At 37.3% G+C, this 22,568-nt stretch overlaps 1 protein-coding gene across 1 annotated transcript in view; it reads left to right on the top strand.

Annotated features, from left to right (window-relative positions):
* The window catches only part of LAMA2 (laminin subunit alpha 2), a 610,104-nt gene that overhangs the window by 515,188 nt on the left and 72,348 nt on the right, over nucleotides 1-22,568 (top strand). Inside the window, exons 42-44 of the mRNA XM_082634259.1 lie at nucleotides 15,076-15,192; nucleotides 16,859-17,041; nucleotides 21,677-21,831. Of these exons, the coding sequence (XP_082490385.1) occupies nucleotides 15,076-15,192; nucleotides 16,859-17,041; nucleotides 21,677-21,831 (455 nt within the window). The remainder of the gene's footprint in view (nucleotides 1-15,075; nucleotides 15,193-16,858; nucleotides 17,042-21,676; nucleotides 21,832-22,568) is intronic.

Genomic DNA, 22,568 nt, shown 5'->3' with positions numbered 1-22,568 from the left:
CATCCAACTGCCTTCTACCAGACCTTCAGGATTTAGCTCAAATGTCATCTTCTCTGGGAAACCTAGCACCCCATCTGAATTACTTGCCTCTTCTCTGTGCATCCCTTTCTCATAGACTTATCAAATCACTGCAGCCATGGACTTGGCTTCCATCTTCTTGAGGACAGTCACAGGGTCTTCTTTTTAACTTTGTATTTCTAGTGTATAGTATCACAATGACTATCTCAAATCAGGAAATAAGCATATTTTTTAAGTAAAAGAATGGTGTTGGTCTTTACTAACCTTAGAAAGAAAAGAGATTTTATCATCATTTATACTTGTCATCCTTTAAACGAAGAGTCTCCAGTAGAGGCCAGTATGGAATTACACGATCTTTCTCCATTATAGATGGCACTCTGATAGTAAATGCTTTGGATTACATATCACAGGTGAAATACAACCCCTTATATATGTATAAAATCCTAAGCAGGAGACTGCACGTATTACAACCTGAACAGTAACTATAGAGTCAACCCTATTTTCCTATTGGGCAAGTTGAGTTGATCTCATTAGTTTGCCATCACTCCTTCATCTCCAATGTCCTTGCCTGGAGCTGGGATCAGGGTGAGGTGAGAGAGGTTGAGCCATGCAAGTGCAGAGTTAGATCCTGTTTTTATTTTAAATGTTAATATTTGCTCATCATTGATCTTTTTTGATTTAAAAAAATACTGCATTAAAACATTTTTACCTTGATCACTGAGTTTTTTGGTGCCCCTTTGAATTTCACACCTGAGGGGAGTGCCTGAGTCACCACACCCTACTTCCAGCCCTGCCCTTGCCTCTATTTCCCCACAAATACTGGTGTTATAAAAATGAAAATAGACTTCCGGGTAAGATGGCGGAAGAGTAAGACGCGGAGATCACCTTCCTCCCCACGGATACAACAGAAATACAGCTACACGTGGAACAACTCCTACAGAACACCTACTGAACGCTGGCAGAAGACCCCAGACCTCCCAAAAGGCAAGAAACTCCCCACATACCTGGGTAGGGCAAAGTGGAGAGATCCGCACACAGAGGATCGGTGCCGAGCGGCACTCACCAGCCCGAGAGGCTTGTCTGCTTGCCCGCCGGGGCGCGCAGCGCTGGAAGCTGAGGCTCGGGCTTCGGTCAGAGCGCAGGGAGAGGACTGGGGCTGGCGGCGAGAACTCAGCCTGAAGGGGGCTAATGTGCCACAGCTAGCCGGGAGGGAGTCCGGGAAAACTCTGGAGCTGCCGAAGAGGCAAGAGACTTTTTCTTCCCTCTTGGTTTCCTGGTGCGCGAGGAGAGGGGATTAAGAGCGCTGCTTAAAGGGGCTCCACAGACGGGCGCGAGTCGCGACTGAAAGCGCGGAGCCCAGAGACGGGCGTGGGACGCTGGGGCTGCTGCTGCCGCCGCCAAGAAGCCTGTGTGCGAGCACAGGTCACTGCCCACACCGCCCTTCCGGGAGCCTGTGCAGCCCGCCACTGCCGGGGTCCCGGGATCCAGGGGTGGCTTCCCTGGGAGAACGCACGGCGCGCCTCGGGCTGGTGCAACGTCACGCCGACCTCTGCCGCTGCAGGCTCGCCCCGCACTCCGTGCCCCTCCCTCCCTCCCGGCCTGAGTGAGCCAGAGTCCCCGAAGAGGCTGCTCCTTTAACCCTGTCCTATCTGAGCGAAGAACAGACGCCCTCCGGCGACCTACACGCAGAGGCGGGGCCAAATCCAAAGCTGAGACCCAGGAGCTGTGAGAACAAAGAAGAGAAAGGGAAACCTCTCCCAGCAGCCTCAGAAGCAGCGGATTAAAGCTCCACAATCAACTTGATGTACCCTGCATCTGTGGAATACATGAATAGACAACACATCATCCCAAATTGAGGAGCCCGGAGTCAGTGCTTTGCCTCTGAGGTGGGAGAGCCAACTTCAGGACACTGGTCCACAAGAGACCTCCCAGCTCCACATAATATCAAACGGCGAAAATCTTCCAGAGATCTCCATCTCAACACCAGCACCCAGCTTCACTCAACGACCAGCAGGCTACAGTGCTGGACACCCTGAGCCAAACAACTAGCAAGACAGGAACACAATGCCACCCATTAGCAGAGAGGTGGCCTAAAATCATAAAAAGTCCACAGACACCCCAAAACACACCACCAGACGTGGACCTGCCCACCAGAAAGACAAGATCCAGCCTCATCCACCAGAACACAGGCACTAGTCCCCTCCACCAGGAAGCCTACACAACCCACTAAACCAACCTTAGCCACTGGGGACAGACACCAAAAACAGCAGGAACTACGAACCTGCAGCCTGCAAAAAGGAGACCCCAAACACAGTAACATAAGCAAAATGAGAAGACAGAAAAACACACAGCAGGAGAAGGAGCAAGATAAAAACCCACCAGACCTAACAAATGAAGAGGTAATAGGCAGTCTACCTGAAAAAGAATTCAGAATAATGATGGTAAAGATGATCCAAGATTCTATTTCCCAGATCCAAAATCTTGGAAATAGAATAGACAAAATGCAAGAAACAGTTAACAAGGACCTAGAAGAACTAAAGATGAATCAAGCATCGATTAAAAACACAATACATGAAATAAAAAATACTCTAGATGGGATCAATAGCAGAATAACTGAGGCAGAAGAACGGATAAGTGAGGTGGAAGATAAAATAGTGGAAATAACTGCTGCAGAGCAAAATAAAGAAAAAAGAATGAAACGAACAGAGGACAGTCTCAGAGACCTCTGGGACAACATTAAACGCACCAACATTCGAATTATAGGGGTTCCAGAAGAAGAAGAGAAAAAGAAAGGGACTGAGAAAATATTTGAAGAGATTATAGTTGAAAACTTCCCTAATATGGGAAAGGAAATAGTTAATCAAGTCCAGGAGGCACAGAGAGTCCCATACAGAATAAATCCAAGGAGAAATACGCCAAGACACATATTAATCAAACTGTCAAAAATTAAACACAAAGAAATCCTATTAAAAGCAGCAAGGCAAAAACAACAAATAACACACAAGGGAATCCCCATCAGGATAACAGCTGATCTCTCAGCAGAAACTCTACAAGCCAGAAGGGAGTGGCAGGACATACTTAAAGTGATGAAGGAGAAAAACCTGCAACCAAGATTACTCTACCCAGCAAGGATCTCATTCAGATTTGATGGAGAAATTAAAACGTTTACAGACAAGCAAAAGCTGAGAGAGTTCAGCACCACCAAACCAGCTTTACAACAAATGCTAAAGGAACTTCTCTAGGCAAGAAACACAACAGAAGGAATATACCTACAATAATGAACCCAAAACAATTAAGAAAATGGGAATAGGAACATACATATCGATAATTACCTTAAATGTAAATGGACTAAATGCTCCCACCAAAAGACACAGAGTGGCTGAATGGATACAAAAACAAGACCCATCTATATGCTGTCTACAAGAGACCCACTTCAGACCTAGAGACACATACAGACTGAAAGTAAGGGGATGGAAAAAGATATTCCATGCAAATGGAAACCAAAAGAAAGCTGGAGTAGCAATTCTCATATCAGACAAAATAGACTTTAAAATAAGGACTACTAGAAGAGACAAAGAAGGACACTACATAATGATCAAGGGATCGATCCAAGAAGAAGATATAACAATTGTAAATATTTATGCACCAAACATAGGAGCACCTCAATACATAAGGCAAATACTAACAGCCATAAAAGGAGAAATCGACAGTAACACAATCATAGTAGGGGACTTTAACACCCCACTTTCACCAATGGACAGATCATCCAAAATGAAAATAAATAAGGAAACACAAGCTTTAAATGATACATTAAACAAGATGGACTTAATTGATATTTATAGGACATTCCATCCAAAAACAACAGAATACACATTTTTCTCAAGTGCTCATGGAACATTCTCCAGGATAGATCATATCTTGGGTCACAAATCAAGCCTTGGTAAATTTAAGAAAATTGAAATTGTATCAAGTATCTTTTCCAACCACAATGCTATGAGACTAGATATCAATTACAGGAAAAGATCTGTAAAATATACAAACACATGGAGGCTAAACAATACACTACTTAATAACGAAGTGATCACTGAAGAAATCAAAGAGGAAATTAAAAAATACCTAGAAACAAATGACAATGGAGACACGACGACCCAAAACCTATGGGATGCAGCAAAAGCAGTTCTAAGAGGGAAGTTTATAGCAATACAATCCCACCTTAAGAAACAGGAAACATCTCGAATAAACAACCTAACCTTGCACCTAAAGCAATTAGAGAAAGAAGAACAAAAACATCCCAAAGTTAGCAGAAGGAAAGAAATCATAAAAATCAGAAATAAATGAAAAAGAAATGAAGGAAACGATAGCAAAGATCAATAAAACTAAAAGCTGGTTCTTTGAGAAGATAAACAAAATTGATAAACCATTAGCCAGACTCATCAAGAAAAAAAGGGAGAAGACTCAAATCAATAGAATTAGAAATGAAAAAGGAGAAGTAACAACTGACACTACAGAAATACAAAAGATCATGAGAGATTACTATAAGCAACTCTATGCCAATAAAATGGACAACCTGGAAGAAATGGACAAATTCTTAGAAATGCACAACCTGCCAAGACTGAATCAGGAAGAAATAGAAAATATGAACAGACCAATCACAAGCACTGAAATTGAAACTGTGATAAAAAATCTTCCAACAAACAAAAGCCCAGGACCAGATGGCTTCACAGGCGAATTCTATCAAGCATTTAGAGAAGAGCTAACACCTATCCTTCTCAAACTCTTCCAAAATATAGCAGAGGGAGGAACACTCCCAAACTCATTCTACGAGGCCACCATCACCTTGATACCAAAACCAGGCAAGGATGTCACAAAGAAAGAAAACTACAGGCCAATATCACTGATGAACATAGATGCAAAAATCCTCAACAAAATACTAGCAAACAGAATCCAACAGCACATTAAAAGGATCATACACCATGATCAAGTGGGGTTTATTCCAGGAATGCAAGGATTCTTCAATATACGCAAATCAATCAACGTGATACACCATATTAACAAATTGAAGGAGAAAAACCATATGATCATCTCAATAGATGCAGAGAAAGCTTTCGACAAAATTCAACACCCATTTATGATAAAAACCCTGCAGAAAGTAGGCATAGACGGAACTTTCCTCAACATAATAAAGGCCATATATGACAAACCCACAGCCAGCATCGTCCTCAATGGTGAAAAACTGAAACCATTTCCACTAAGATCAGGAACTAGACAAGGTTGCCCACTTTCACCACTCTTATTCAACCTAGTTTTGGAAGTTTTAGCCACAGCAATCAGAGAAGAAAAGGAAATAAAAGGAATCCAAATTGGAAAAGAAGAAGTAAAGCTGTCACTGTTTGCAGATGACATGATACTATACATAGAGAATCCTAAAGATGCTACCAGAAAACTACTAGAGTTAATCAATGAATTTGGTAAAGTTGCAGGATACAAAATTAATGCACAGAAATCTCTGGCATTCCTATATACTGATGATGAAAAATCTGAAAGTGAAATCAAGGAAACACTCCCATTTACCATTGCAACAAAAAGAATAAAATATCTAGGAATAAACCTACCTAAGGAGACAAAAGACCTGTATGCAGAAAATTATAAGACACTGATGAAAGAAATTAAAGATGATACAAATAGATGGAGAGATGTACCATGTTCTTGGATTGGAAGAATCAACATTGTGAAAATGACTCTACTACCCAAAGCAATCTACAGGTTCAATGCAATCCCTATCAAACTACCACTGGCATTTTTCACAGAACTAGAACAAAAACTTTCACAATTTGTATGGAAACACAAAAGACCCCGAATAACCAAAGCAATCTTGAGAACGAAAAATGGAGCTGGAGGAATCAGGCTCCCTGACTTCAGACTATACTACAAAGCTACAGTAATCAAGACAGTATGGTACTGGCACAAAAACAGAAAGATAGATCAATGGAACAGGATAGAAAGCCCAGAGTTAAACCCACGGACATATGGTCACCTTATCTTTGATAAAGGAGGCAGGAATGTACAGTGGAGAAAGGACAGTCTCTTCAATAAGTGGTGCTGGGAAAACTGGATAGGGACATGTAAAAGTATGAGATTAGATCACTCCCTAACACCATACACAAAAATAAGCTCAAAATGGATTAAAGACCTAAATGTAAGGCCAGACACTATCAAACTCTTAGAGGAAAACATAGGCAGAACACTCTATGACATAAATCACAGCAAGATCCTTTTTGACCCACCTCCTAGAGAAATGGAAATAAAGACAAAAATAAACACATGGGACCTAATGAAACTTAAAAGCTTTTGCACAGCAAAGGAAACCATAAACAAGACCAAAAGACAACCCTCAGAATGGGAGAAAATATTTGCCAATGAAGCAACTGACAAAGGATTAATCTCCAAAATTTATAAGCAGCTCATGCAGCTCAATAACAAAAAAACAAACAACCCAATCCAAAAATGGTCAGAAGACCTAAATAGACATTTCTCCACAGAAGATATACAGACTGCCAACAAACACATGAAAGGATGCTCAACATCTTTACTCATTAGAGAAATGCAAATCAAAACTACAATGAGATATCATCTCACACCAGTCAGAATGGCCATCATCAAAAAATCTACAAACAATAAATGCTGGAGAGGGTGTGGAAAAAAGGGAACACTCTTGCACTGCTGGTGGGAATGTGAATTGGTACAGCCGCTATGGAGAATGGTATGGAGGTTCCTTAAAAAACTACAAATAGAACTACCATATGACCCAGCAATCCCACTACTTGGCATATACCCTGAGAAAACCATAATTCAAAAAGAGACATGTACCAAAATGTTCATAGCAGCCCTATTTACAATAGCCCGGAGATGGAAACAACCTAAGTGTCCATCATCGGATGAATGGATAAAGAAGATGTGGCACATATATACAATGGAATATTACTCAGCCATAAAAAGAAATGAAATTGAGCTATTTGGGGGCCTCCCTGGTGGCGCAGTGGTTGAGAGTCCGCCTGCCGATGCAGGGGATACGGGTTCGTGCCCCGGTCTGGGAGGATCCCATATGCCGCGGAGCGGCTGGGCCCGTGAGCCATGGCCGCTGGGCCTGCGCATCCGGAGCCTGTGCTCCGCAACGGGGGAGGCCACAACAGTGAGAGGCCCGCATACCGCAAAAAAAAAAAAAAAAAGAAATTGAGCTATTTGTAATGAGGTGGATAGACCTAGAGTCTGTCATACAGAGTGAAGTAAGTCAGAAAGAGAAAGACAAATACTGTATGCTAACACATATATATGGAATTTAAGAAAAAAAAAATGTCATGAAGAACCTAGGGGTAAGACAGGAATAAAGACACAGACCTACTAGAGAATGGACTTGAGGATATGGGGAGGGGGAAGGGTAAGCTGTGACAAAGTGAAAGAGCGGCATGGACATATATACACTACCAAACGTAAGGTAGATAGCTAGTGGGAAGCAGCCGCATAGCACAGGGAGATCAGCTTGGTGCCTTGTGACCGCCTGGAGGGGTGGGATAGGGAGGGTGGGAGGGAGACGCAAATGGGAGGGGATATGGAAACATATGTATATGTATAACTGATTAAATTTGTTATAAAGCAAAAAAATAAAATTAAATTAAAAAAAAATAAAATAAAAATAAAAATGAAAATAGAATCTGATTTTTAAGAAATTTTTTCCAAGGGAGAAAGAAATCTAAGGACAGGCATGGTAGAAGGGGTTAGGTGACAGAAATGTTCATTAGTTTAAATGTCTTTTTTTGTACTTTTTTTGTACTTTTTTTGTACATTGTTTAAAGTAATGAAAACCCACAAACTACTCAAGTAATAATTCCTCCAGAAATTCCTCCAGAAATTCCTCCAGAAATCCAAGCCAAGGCTCTGATGGAGACAGGAATGTTTTCTTGCTACATTATGACATTCCCCTGATTTGTGGCCAATTACACAAGTTATAAAATGGCTGTTAATCAGGGAAATGCCATATATTACCACCAGGAACTGCTGAAATAGGCCCTACAGAGCAGAATACTTTACAGCAGCTATTAAAAATAGAGATTTAGTCATTTCTCTCTCTATGGTGCCTGGACTTAGAAGGAATAAAAAATGGTGAGGCCAGTATACACTCCATATTTCTAAGTTGTTCCTTGGTTCGATTCAGTACAATCCAGTTAGCTCATGAGCTTTAGTCATGAATGACTTAGAGCTTCCCCCTGCCATTTTTATGCTGTCCTTGCCTTGCGGGAACCTGAACTTGCCAGGAGCAATTTGTTTTGCTTTTTAATTTTTGAATATACATTTGTTAAAAGTAAATTTGCCCTTCTGTGCATTTGAGACTTGAAGCCATTCTACATTGAATTGATTGAACGTCCATGGAGATAAAAATTGTTTTGTTGAAGGATATGGGGTTTGGTACAAATTGATGATTGAAAGAGTTAGAAGATAAATTAATGCCACTGGGTGAATTAATACTACTTTGTAGATTGACGAAACATTTTTGTCAATAAAATGGCTGGTTGAGGTTCTCATGGAATGTGTACAGGGCAAGGAATGAAGCTGAGGATGGTATATTAGAAGTCTGAAAATACTAAGATTCTATAATTATATACCTGATCTTATATAGAGTAACTTTTCAACTTTATTTTACTTCTTAATTTATCCCTACTTTTCATCTTTGCCCAAAATAAGTGAAACTATTTAATTACTTATGAACAAATAGATAACATTTCTGTAAAATGGACGACACGCATATGGAATAAAAAGATCTATTTCCAAGCCCAAGAATATGGAGTCCGTGAATTGTATGACATATGATGCTGTCCAAAATACGGAACAGTGCCAGAATTATTCCAAACATTTACTTTAATCAAATTAATCCATACTTTTCTTCTGTACTATGATTCTCCAGACACTGAGTCATTAAGTCCAGACAAGTGTATCAGAATGGTTTTGCGATCATGAATATAATAACACTTGCAATTACTAACCTGTTAAGAATCTATGTTATTATCTCAGATTAGAAAAAAGAGAATAAACAGGAATATTGCAGTGATGTTAAGCCAAAGTATGACTCAGGAGTTAAATATTGTGGGACACTAGTCTTCATAGTCTGCTGGCTTTCCAAATAAAGTCGCTATTCCCTGCCCCCCCAAAAGTAAATAAAGCATTTTTATATTATTAAAAATATACTCTTTTTGGGAATTCCCTGGGATCCAGTGGTTAGGGCTTCATGCTTTCAGCGCCAAGGGTGCGGATTCAATCCCTGGTCGGGGAACTATATCCCAGAAGCCGTGTGGTGCAGCCAAAAGTATACATATATATATTCCTTTTGAATTTGCATACTACCATTTGCCAGAATCAGCCTTCCCATAGGTAGGCATATGAAAGAGAAACAAAATCCATTCCATTGACAAAAAATAATTTTGGACTAAATGGACAAAACCAAGCCTGGATCCCCTAGCCTACTGTAGTCTGAAGAACAAAGCAATCTTTTCCTGTAGAAATTGCTGATTCCTCATACAGAGTTTTTGTTCCTCCTTAACCTTGTGAATATAGAAAATTGAGAAATTGAAACCGAGTTGGGCTTGGTTTAGGAGTTAAAAGGAAAAGGGGCAAAAGAGTGGCCAAACATAGAAGGGCAGGAACTATTAGAACCAGAGAGAGTACTTGTCTTACTTAAAGTTGTTTAAAGTACATTTCTTTTAGAATATCTTGCTGGCCAAAACAAAACAAGCCTACAAGCCCACAATCAGGCTTTAGAGCTTGCCCTAAAGGAGCCACATGGAGTTTTTGATGTCTGGTCATTTTGATTTCTCATTCCACTGGCTGAAGAGAGAATTCCCTCTATCCTGATATCTTTTAAGTCTTTGGAGATCTTGCCACCAGGCAAATTCCCCTTCCTCCTCTCCTTGGACTTCTACTACAACCGTGTAGTGGGGTAGAAGAGCCTGTGCAGTTGCAGCTAACAGCTGTTGAGGACCTAGAAAGCACAGTGCCCATGCTGAAAAAGAGCTGACTTGGCACTTTTAGATCAGGACAAAGTTTATCGGTAATATGCCTTCCTATAAACACAGGTTCCATTAAGTGATCTTAGAAGTTCCCATACACAGTCACTGGTACATGTCTGGACAAAAGAGGCAATCAGAGATAGGACACTTTGCAAACTTGTGACAGCAACAGGCGAAAGGGAAGCATAGGATAATAATGTCATGAAAGAAGGCTAGGTGTACCCCAAAGTGGAAAGACTGGGTGTAGCAACCTCATCAAATCAATTAACAGGATGCTAGGGGCAGGAATAGTGTTCTGAATTTCACCCAGCTTTCTTCCTTAAACAGCTGCTCTTCCTGCACAGACGTTGGGATCCTGTACTCAGTCATGGGGTTGACCTAGGGGCAGGTTCTTAGAAATCTCAATATTAAGAAGACAAAGGACTATATAAGTGGATGAAAAATTATAGTAAAGTAACTTGAGGGAAATTGTACTTCTTATGTTCTTAAAATATCCAAAGGTAAAAAACATAATGCAGGGGCTTCCCTGGTGGCGCAGTGGTTGAGAGTCCGCCTGCCGATGCAGGGGGCGCGGGTTCGTGCCCCGGTCCGGGAAGATCCCACGTGCCGCGGAGCAGCTGGGCCCGTGAGCCATGGCTGCTAAGCCTGCGCGTCTGGAGCCTGTGCTCCGCAACGGGAGAGGCCACAACAGTGAGAGGCCCACGTACTGCAAAAAAACAACAACAACAACAACAAAAACCCATAATGCAATGTAATAAAATTAATAAATTGTACAGAGCAATCATATATTATATAATTTAGTACAGTTGACCACCTTTGATATTTAAAGCAAAATCATTTAAGTCGAAGAAATACTAACAGATTGAATAAACTTCATAAATATAGTGGAGCCAACAATTTAACAAGTTAGTCAGGCTTCAAAGCTGATGCTTTTAACCACTGCTGGACAAAAACGCTGGGCTTTTGCCATGGTGCAGAGGTGACACATTAAAACTCATGGCCCTAACAAATATTTGATAAAGAATGAGTGAATGGAAGAGAGTAGCAGGAATCTCTCATTACCAGAAAGGTCAAAATCAAGGTTTCCACCTGACTTCATACAGATCCCTTACCTATTCCAAACTTGCTGCTTCGGAACTGCAGATAGAAGCTCTGCAGAGATTAACCTGTTCTCTAATTCAGAAGGAGCCTCTAGAACAAAAGATGAAACAGATTTGTAGCCTTGTAAAATTTTTTTACAAAGAAATCTTAAAGAGAGGATATTTCTCCATTTTTTGGTAAAGGAGCAAGTCAGAAGTGATATTGAGTACAAGTAGTAGCTCATAAGACAAATGTCATGGTAATGAAAATTTTGCTTGCAAAATGTTATCTATATGGTAATTTTGCAGTAGATTCTATTTAACTAGATCCCTTCAAAATTAAAAACATTTCTACAAACTTCACCCTTGTGAATGAGGGATTCTCTCAAGGTATTTATTTATGCTTTGTTCATATTAATAAAAATTAAAAATTGCATTTGAGGAACTTAACTAGATGAGTGTGAACAGTCAAAATAGAACATTCCCATTAAAATCTATAAAAATCATTCTTATATTTAGTTGAAAATGAGAGCTATATACATATATTAAAAAAATATAATAGAAAATTTAACAACTTTAGTTTCTGGATGATGCGGTTTAAACAAAGAAGAAAGCAAATCATAAATAATATTATTGAAAACTGGCAAACATACCAGGGCAATTATCAGGCCAATATAAATTATCAAACCAACATGAATTATTTGTTACTATTTAGTAACTGCCTGTGATAAATCCAGTACTTTCTCATACATCCTTCAATTGATTTCTCATATCAGTCATATGAAGGAAGTTGTTATCTTCATTTTACACATGTAAAAAGGGGTAGAAATGACATTTGAACCCACAAATCCCAGCTCCATGTCCTGTAATAATTTCATTTCTCTAATGGCTAGAATTTGTAAAAGAATGCATTATTAATGATCAAAGATATACTTGTAATAGCTTTATTTTATTTTTTTTTATTTTTATTGAAATCTAGTTGATTTACAATGTTGTGTTAGTTTCTGCTGTATAACTGATTTACCTGTAATAGCTTTATTTTGAGATATTACATAGCATAGTTCAGTGTTAGCAGTTCCAAGTAAACTAAACTCTAATATGTTTAGCACAGTACCAGGAATGAGGTCAACATAAGTAAATGCATATTATTAATGGAAGTAACATACAACTCTGTCTAGTGATTTTCATTCTGAATATGTCTACCTGGTTCAATGTCAATGGTTATGCAACAAAGGTGAATGATATTTTCAGGAATGTTCACAGTCTACCCTGGCTGTTCTGCTTCTTTCCCTCACTTTATGAGCTCTGTCTCTGACGAACCCATTCCTGGACATTTGTCTTCTGATGTGGGAGGAGAGAATGAGAAAGGGAGAGCCAAAGCTGGAGCATGTGTGTAGCCTTTGAGGTTCGTTGGGTGTGATATCTAGAGAGAAGATAAATGACTTGGCTACAGCTAATGAGTATGAATACTGAAGAAATAAGGGGCAGAAAATGCACTATGATTATAATTTGGATCCTTTTCTTGTTCTCCAAAAATTACAAGTAAAGAATTGGGTTAGATATTTTTTTTAACTACCAATAATTCTGTTTCTTTGGCCATGTTACCATTCTAACTGGACCACATGCGTTCTTCCTTACATTTTGATTATAGATACCTCTGCCTCATATATCTTTGCATTTAAAGCCAGCCTTGGAGTGCTTATTTTTCTAGGTTTTCATGGCTAATATTTTGTAAGTTTTCCATTTTAAAATCTGTAATTCTTTTCTGCATACAACTTCTATTCATCTAAAGAATTAGACTGACAAAGCTATAAAGTGTTGAGACTTGGTTTGAGAAATTCCAAAAAGTACTTCAGAAAAAAATGACCAGAGTGTAAGAAAGGATAAATTAACAAGAAAGTAGAGTCAAATAGCTGAAACAAAGAAATCAGAACAGGCTCAGAATATTCACATCTTGACTTTCTAGTACAGAAAGCAGAGGAACAAAATCACTGCTTTGAAACTTGAGGGACGGCAGTAACAATGTTCTTCAGATCAGTCGTTCTTCTGAATAATTGGCCTGATTATTCTGCCAGTATTTGCTATCAGAATTCATAAAATAGTGTACACCAAGTGATGCCCTTTAAATTAATGATTTTTGCAACTGTACATGTATATCTTGCTTGCCAGAACATTTTAAATGTTTCATTATTTAAAAAGTCAAATACAATCAAGAAACTAAGAAATGAAATTTGTACCATTCTATTTCCTTAATTGATGAAGACTTCTAAATTAATATCAAAAGAGCAGCCTTTAACTATTCTCAGGGAATTCATATGGCTATCACAGTCAATATCAGACTGTCTTTATTTCAGAAAGTATTCTTTCCATAACCTAGTCAAAGATTTTACTTTAGTGCAGTGAAAGTAACAGAAGTACTAAAAGAAAAGTGAATTGTGATTGACAGAGGAGAAAATCTAATTACTTGGAAAGTATATTTTGAAGGACTAGAATTGAAAATAATAATATCTTAGTGACTGAAATGGACATATTGATATTTTAGAGCCATGTTTTGCTGGAATACTTTATGCTTTGTTTTTCAGTGCTGTTAGGCCTTTGGTTTGGAACCTAAAAGCAGATGCCTCAAACAATATTATGTACTTATATTACTGCAGTATAACAGTGGTGTAATTCGTCCACCTATAAAACCCTGATATGAAATGGAGTGGATCATTAATTAATATGTTCAGTACTCTTTTTCATACCCAGTATGCTGACAGTTAAGAATCCTCCATCTACATTCCCTTCCCTTTGCTATTCTTCCCAGAGGAAGGACAATAAAGGCAAGCATTGTTCCCTAAGCTGCCAGTGGCTTGTTTGGTTCTTGCAAGAAGCCAGATGCACTGCCTCTACAAGGGTGGACACACAATCAAATCAAGACTGTTCTGGCTCTGTTCTGTGAGATGTAGTCTCTCCTGGTCTGCCCACTCTGGGTACCAGGAAAGTGACGAAAACAACAGTCTCGGTGTTGGCAAATAACGGTCTTCCCCAGTCCAAGTTGCTTATTTATTTTACTGTTTTAGATAAAAAAAGCAAAAATGTTTGCACAGAGAAAACGATTTAACCAGCACAACCAGGTATAAAATGAAAGGTTTTAGTATACTGTCGCTCACACCATCATTAACTGCCTTACTTGTTCCATTCCTAGTTTTTATCTGCTATAAAATACAATATTATATACAAAGTAACTTAAAATTCAGACATGTTAAAAATTAGTAGAGAGAAGCTGGAAAATTTACAGTAGTAATATTACATTAGTAATAGTAAATAATATATTTTAATTTTAAAGTAAGCATGCTAAAGTACCAAGAAAAACCCTATATAAAGCCTACTTGAAGTAATTTGTAAAATATTATTTTCTCTATAAAAAATTGGAAATGTGCTAGAAGCTATTTATTCATTCTTTTGATTTTTGTTTTTTTCAAATAAATATTAATAAGTGATATTTAGTAAAGTTGGGAGATTCTGCTTAACAATCATATCTATTTGAGATTTTTAAAAGCTAATTCAATGATTCATTTTGGTAATAAAATTTTTAAAATAATGACATAATGGAAGTGATGTCAAGAGGGCATCATTATAAATGCCATAAAAGACCAAATCTGTCAAAGTTTTTTCTCCATAGAAAACCATCAAATTAAGTCAAATAAAGATCAGATACCGAGAAGAAAATGTAATTGTTGAACATGTTGAAGTGTCAAATGGTCATATAAACACATATTTTATATTCTGGTCTGAAATATATTTATGGACTCATGGCAATAAAGTAAATCAATTTCTTGCTTTTAACTAAATTTTTATTAAAATAACCTGAAATTTTATATCCATGTATCAGTTCAGAGATGATTAAAATTATTTCATCCTTTTTTGTTTTCTGTTCACAGAAAATGAGGAACATCTGAATGGCTTGACAACCAGATTAGACAATGCCAATGTCAGAAACAGGGATCTCCTGAGAGCTTTGAATGACACTTTGGAAAAGTTATCAGCCATTCCAAATGGTAAGCATTCAGGACACTGCAAACCATGCCAGTGGATATGAACTCGTAAAGAAGGTTCTAACTTCTGCTTTTTTTCCCTAACACTACATTTGTACCATTGTCAGGCTATTCGATAACAGTTTTCTTACTTATGAATTCTTCTTTGTGAGAATGAGAAACTAAATCATACTTTACACTGTGATATTTATCATTTGTTACCCTAGCTGACATTCGTTGGAATAAATTACAAAAAGGAAAATATAGGGCTTCCCTGGTGGCGCAGTGGTTGAGAGTCTGCCTGCCCATGCAGGGGACACGGGTTTGTGCCCGGTCCGGGAAGATCCCACATGCCGCAGAGCGGCTGGACCCGTGAGCCATGGCCGCTGAGCCTGCGCGTCCGGAGCCTGTGCTCCGCAATGGGAGAGGCCACAACAGTGAGAGGCCCGCGTACCACAAAAAAAAAAGGAAAATATAGACACCTTATGATTGTATTGTCCTTCCATGTTTTGGCCCAGGAAATCTTATATTGGTGGGAAAAATAAAATCATACAGACACTGTTCTCTACAATGTTGATGTACACAATTGCAGCTTATTACAGTACCTACAGTAATAGGTAGAGCCCACTGCCTTTCAGCATATCTTTACTGGCAAAGTTTTGTTACTTAAATGTTTTAGCTTTCAAAAACATTAAGAATTGAACCATGTCTGTAATATCTTTCTACCTATTACACGTACTTGGAGTTAATGTTTTGCATTAGTTCCTGAAAGCACTATTCTTTTAGGGATACTATTTTTATATTTTAGTAGCATGATATAACAATAGCAAGGGTTGCTAACATTTTTTGAGTGCTTATTCAATATGTTTATGTTAAGTGTATGTAATCCTGATACTAATCCTACAAGGTAAATAGCATTGTTATCTCCAGTTTATAGGGGACAAACTTAGGGATACTAAGGGCCATTGTTAAAAGAGGCATATATGATTTGAACCTCGCAGTTTAACTTCAGAGGCTGTGGTCTTAACCACTAATCTACAACATACTACTAGGCACATATATATGTTTTTTATACAAATTATGGTGAAGGAAACACATCCATCTATACAAAACAGGAAATATTAAAACCTTAATGATTTTTACTTTTTTAACATTAAAAATCCTAAGTAATTTTCCCGATTTTCATGTCACCTCTTCAGTAGTAAAGATGTACATAGAAAATTTCCAATGCTGAAAACAAATATAAATACACAAACACAAGGTCTAATATATCTGAAAAAGTCTCTTTATACTAAAATTGAAACACATTCATTCCCTTCCCCCCTGCCTCAGAAATGCAGATTAAATCTTAAACCTACTTTTGATGAAGCTGCTTGATTCATGTGGACAAACTTCTCTCTTTAATATGTTCAGCAGCAAATCACAATATACCCTTAAACAATGAACACTTAGAACAATCACATTGCTATTTTAAGAGCTAATCAGGTATTCATAGCCAAAGTCCCTGAGAAAATTCAATTTAGCTAAAAATGTACTTCATTTGCTATGACTGAATGAGACCAAGTTCAGCCTTTCCCTCTGTGCCTGTGTCCCTGAGGTCAGCCAGCCACAGCCTCGCTTTGACAAGCATAGATTAAGCCACTAACTCCAGACCCTTTGTTTAGTTTCTCATACCGTCTTCTGCTGACAGACACAGCCGCTAAACTGCAAGCTGTTAAGGACAAAGCAAGACAAGCCAACGACACAGCTAAAGATGTACTGGCACAGATTAAAGATCTCCACCAGAATCTTGATGGCCTGAAGAAAAATTACAATCAACTGGCAGACAGCGTAGCCAAAACAAATGCCGTGGTAAAAGATCCTTCAAAGAACAGTAAGATGTGCTTTTTCACTTTGATTATGTCATTTATTTCTTCACACTATAAAAGTATCCTAGACTCATAACTGTTAGAGCAGGAAGGGACCCTCGTAGTGGTGTAGTCTGCCCTCCACCCTTCATAGACTGGGCTCAGGAATTGAGTGTGTGCAGCTCCAGAAACAGAATCCAAGACTCCCAGCTCTGCACTAGAGCTTATCTTATTCAAATTTCATCCAATTGAGAGGAAATTAGGAATTCTCAAATCTACATGATATTTGGTATAGCGATGCCAAATATTTTTAAATCCTTTAGAGTAATTGAAAATACAGTTATACTTGGGAAATTATATCCTCGGAGTTGGTGAAATTCCATAGAACCTAGAGGTCAAGGAGCAGTCTTATTAGCAGGCCTGTTAGAACAGGATATTAAATAAGATCAACTTGAAATGCATTCAAATTGGAAAATATTAATATTTATTACTTAGATTCTGGTTAGTTAACATTATCAGGAAATTAAAATTTTTATCTAGTTTATCAAGAAGAATATTTCTTTACATCTTTTGTATATTGTATTAAACTATATTGAGTTAACAAGGATTTACAAGAAAATGTGGGAGAACTAAATATAATAATTTATTAATTACACTCAATAAACATTATGATTTCTAATATTTTTTATTCTTTCAAGTGATAAAATGTTATTTTAGTATGTGATTTCACCAAAGGAGATGCTTGATTCTTTGTACTTGTCAGTCTCAAGAGATTAGCCTGCTTTATATGGCACCAATATATTTACTGGGAATTAAAACATTTGTAGAGTGTAATAACAAAAACACAGTTATTGACCTTATACACTGTATAATCCAGATGCCATTCGATGGAGGGAGTGGAGCCTGATTTTTCAGCACCTTTGCCTCAGATCAAAGGCTAATGATGCTATGAAATAACAGATACAACTAGCATGACTCCTTCCTGAGCAAGGAAGAGTACAAACACAGCTGACATGCACTTCGGAGCTAGGGAGAAGGATTTCACTCCTCATCACTTCTTCAGGGAAGAAAAAGAAGAGATATATAGTTTTAAATTTATTTCTTATGTAAGCCCAGAGTTAGCTTACCCCTGTAGTTCAAAGATACCATCTGAATAACTGGTTCATACTCATGCCAAATCACAATATTTCCCCCCAAGAAATGAATGAAAATAAGTTTTAAAGTAAGTGTCACTCTCTCTCGTTTATTCTGTAAGTTAAGGTATCATTTCATTCATTTTCAGATTGATTCTCAGCTGAGAGTGGCCTTTTTATACTATTTATCTCACTTATGATTCTATCATCAAAAGAAATAGTTAATATCTATAAACACTAATTAAACTGGGTCTGTTTCTATCTTATTAGAACATTATAATAAAGCTCCTTTTAATATGAACAATGGTTGCTAAATGCCATGTTTTTGTGGACTTTTACTTGATAACACTAGTTTGACTTAAAATGGGGTGAATTTGTAATTAGCACCTGTTGTGAAAAGTTCTATTTTTTTGATAATCACTACTTTATAATACCTATTAAAAATATTTTCTCATGAATTTTCTATTTTTCTGTTTTACTTCCATATGAAATTACCTGAAGAAATCAGTATGTATATGTTTACTTGCATACCTTTTAGTAATTTTTATGCTTGGTTGACTATTGCAGAAAGCTTCAGCTTTGCATGTTTCCATGTTTTAGTACTGCTTTAAACATCAGATAGCTATTCTTTCCAGTGTCACAGTATTAATGCTGGATTAATAAAGGAATCTTCCCTTACAAAAAATTAATATGTGAATATATTTGACATAAATATTTTAATTGTGTGTTTGAAAAGTTAGTGAAATATCTGTTATCCATATAAAAGTAGAAAATTGAATTCTCCCACAGATTCAACTAAATTATGATGCTTCTAATAACATATATGCAGCCACTGAAGTCCAAATGACTTACTTCTAGCAGGATTAAAATAGATTAAAATCTACATTGCTGTTGTTGCTGTCCCCCCGAAGCTCACTCCCCCCCTTACAAGTAATTATTCTCAACTTCAAGAGCATTATATTTGGAGACACATAAAACAAAATTAATAAAATCAGACCTTAACAAGTGAGCAGTCACTGGGATATAAAAATATTCTGTCTTAAAAAATTTCATAGTTTAAATTCCAAGTCAAAAATAAAACTGAAAAATAGAAAATAGTAATAATAAAATCCAGCATATCAAAACCTGAGAAATACAATGAAGGCAGTCCTCAGTGGAAACTGAATGCAATATTACTAAAAAGCATTGAAATAAACAATTTAGGCAATCAACTCTATAAGTCAGACAAAATAAAATCAACTAAAAGAAAGACGATAAAAAAGTAATGAATTAGAAGACAGAAAATAATAGATGTGATAAATTCAAGTGGTATATCTTTAGGAATATAAAGATTAAAAATTTTAGAGGCCTGACAGGCTTAATAAAGAAAAATAAAGCACAAATAAGCAAAGTTCTGAAGGAGATATAACAAGATAAGGGAAGAAATTTAGCAGGTAAGAGAAGACTTGGCAAAACTCTAGGCTAATAAATTGTAAAGACTAAAAGAGATAGATAATTCTCTAGTAAAACATTGTTATTAAAATCTGTCTTCAGCAATGATTTTAAAATCCACACAAATAATTATGGAAGAAAGTGAGAAGTTTTCAAAAACTACTACACAAGAGAATATCAGACTCAATATGACAGGTTATTTTTAAAACCTCAAGAAGATAATTTCCATATGACTTCGACTGCTACAGAAGATAGAGGGGGGGAAAAAAAAGTAGGGGATGGGGGACCTCCAGGTTCCATTTTGAACCATTTGATAAAAGCTTCTGGGAGCTCTAGAAGAAAAGGATTCATTACTTGTCTAAGTAGTCCCTGCATAGCCCTTTTTTCATTCTCATGAATCTAAATCTAAATCACTTTTTCTCACTTCTAGAATAACTTTCAGAATATCAGAGTAATATTGGGGAATATTAAAGGAAGGGAGAAAATGGATAAATGGTTTATTTAAAGTGTAAAAACGGAGGGGTAACTGTCTTTATGTTGAATACCTATACAATTATGTAACAAGAGCTTTGACCTCAATAACCTGCATTTCAGAAGAGTCAGTTCTTGATCTAGCAACTCTATTAGTTGAAGTTAATAATAGACCATGGGCCTTCCCTGGTGGCGCAGTAGTTAAGAATCTGCCTGCCAATGCAGGGGACACGGGTTCGAGCCCTGGTCCAGGAGGATCCCACATGCCGTGGAGCAACTAGGCCCCTGCACCACAACTACTGAAGCCCGCACACCTAGAGCCCATACTCTGCAGCAAGAGGATCCACCGCAATGAGAAGCTCGCACACTGCAATGAAGAGTAGCTCCTGCTTCCTGCAACTAGAGAAAGCCTGCGCCCAGCAATGAAGACCCAATGCAGCCAAAAATAAATAAATAAAATAAATAAATTTATAAAAATAAAATAAAATAATAGACCAAGTTCTTTTTAAACATCACTAACAATATAACTCATATTTATGAGCATGAGTTCAAAATACTTACTTCAAAACCGAGTTTTAAAATAACTTACTTCCTTTCAAGCACATCTGATTCATTCCTAAGGATTAATTCCCAGATCATTCATAGTTCATCAGGGCCAAAAGCCTTGGACCTTAAGCAGTTTCTCTTTTTCATCAGGGTGGCAATGACAGAAAACAGAACAATATACACTTGATCAGATAATTAATGACATGGTTTGGATAAGACTGTCAGCATCTTAAGGACAGAATAATTGACTTTCCATGTGTCATTTGCCCTCCTATGAAAAGCACAAGCTGGAAGTCTAAGGATCAGTGATAACCTTAAATTATTTTAAGGTTAAACCCCTTTTAAAATTGTCAATATTCAACCTTCTTTAAATGTTAACTACAAAAGTGACAGTTTAATGTGGTTCAACCTAATGTAAAGAGCAGGAGAATCAACTATTCTTCAAAATGAAAATGAACTGCAGCATGAAAGATTTAATTAAAGTATAACATAGGCCTTCAGTCGAAGGATGGTTCAACATTGAGATGTTTTTCAGAAGACATTTTTATAGCTTTTCTCATTAAGATGCAAAAAGAAAGACAGTGAGAAAAAGAAGGAAAACCAATTTTGTGTGAGAACCCTGATTTAAGTACAGTTCTGGCTTGGACAGACTAGGTGACATTTTAAAGATGCTTCTCCAATTCCTTGATTCTATGACTAAAGTTCTATGCTATAAAGGTTAGCTTTGGGGCTGAAGCTAGAAATTAAGCATTGAATTAAGTTCATCATATTCTCAATCTTCAATGCAAATTTTCACCTCAATCACAAAACCAAAGTTCTGGCCTTCTTTCTCTAACATCTCTGGTCTGCTTGAGTCCCAACTAAAATATTTCCATTTGCCATCACAAACTGCTTCAACTGTCATGGCCTTGCTTTTGTCGTGTGGATGAGATGAAATCTTTTCCATTATTTACTTAAGCATACTGCTATTTTCATTTCTGTGTATGTGTGTCTGTGTGTGCATGCATGTTCATGTGTGTCTGTGTCTGTGTGTGTGTATGAGTGTGAGTGCATGGTATGTGCTAATCTTGTTCTATGCAGTTGCAGATGCAGATGCCACTGTAAAAAATCTAGAACAAGAAGCTGATCGACTGATAGATAAGCTCAAACCCATCAAGGAACTTGAGGATAACCTGAAGAAAAACATCTCTGAGATAAAAGAACTGATAAACCAAGCCCGGAAGCAGGCCAATTCTGTAAGCTCTTTCTGCTTTCAGTTACCAGTACATGATTGTAATTTTTTGTATTATTCCCAGAAAGAATACCTTCCTTCAGTGTATCCTGTTGAATGATCTCTGGTTCTTTTCCTTTAATTTGAAGCTATTTTCAGGTGAGGTGGGGAATGGAAGATTAGATATTTTTCCCATAAATTTCAAAAGACATTTCTTGAGAAGAATAATTACTACTTATTGTTTTAGAAATGAAAGTTCTGATGTATTTTATTATTGTTTGAATAGAGTTAATACAAACTGTAAGAATGAAAGCCTGATTTTTGTGTACTAAAAAGGCATGCATGAGAGTTCCTTGCTCTTAATGAAAGCAAAACAGGCCAACCAGTGAGGCTGTAGAAGGAATGAACGGACAAGGTTATAAGGAATAATAGCATAGAGGAACTATTATTTTCTATATATTCTTTTGAGTACAAGCAACCAAAAATTATTTTGCTTACAATTTCTACAATTTTTTGGAGCAAGAATGGGAAATACTTCACTTGTCTCAAAATTTTGCTCTTTATTAACCCAGTTAGAAGACTGTATGGATAGAGGCAAAACTTCCTAGAAGGTAGCATCTTAATGAACCAGGACAGAACTGTAAATGCCAATATGAAACTTTAGCCTTGTGAAGTCATCTTATGGTCTTTTTAGAAGTAGAATGAAAAAAAATAACAGTTTTCATGTTATCAGGCTTAAATTGAAATCTTTTTAGATACCCA

This window comes from Mesoplodon mirus (assembly GCF_964341445.2).
Source record: "Mesoplodon mirus genome assembly, chromosome: 10".
NCBI lineage: Eukaryota > Metazoa > Chordata > Mammalia > Artiodactyla > Ziphiidae > Mesoplodon > Mesoplodon mirus.
The sequence above is the reverse complement of the archived record's forward strand: the minus strand, read 5'-3'. Positions and strand labels throughout refer to the sequence as shown.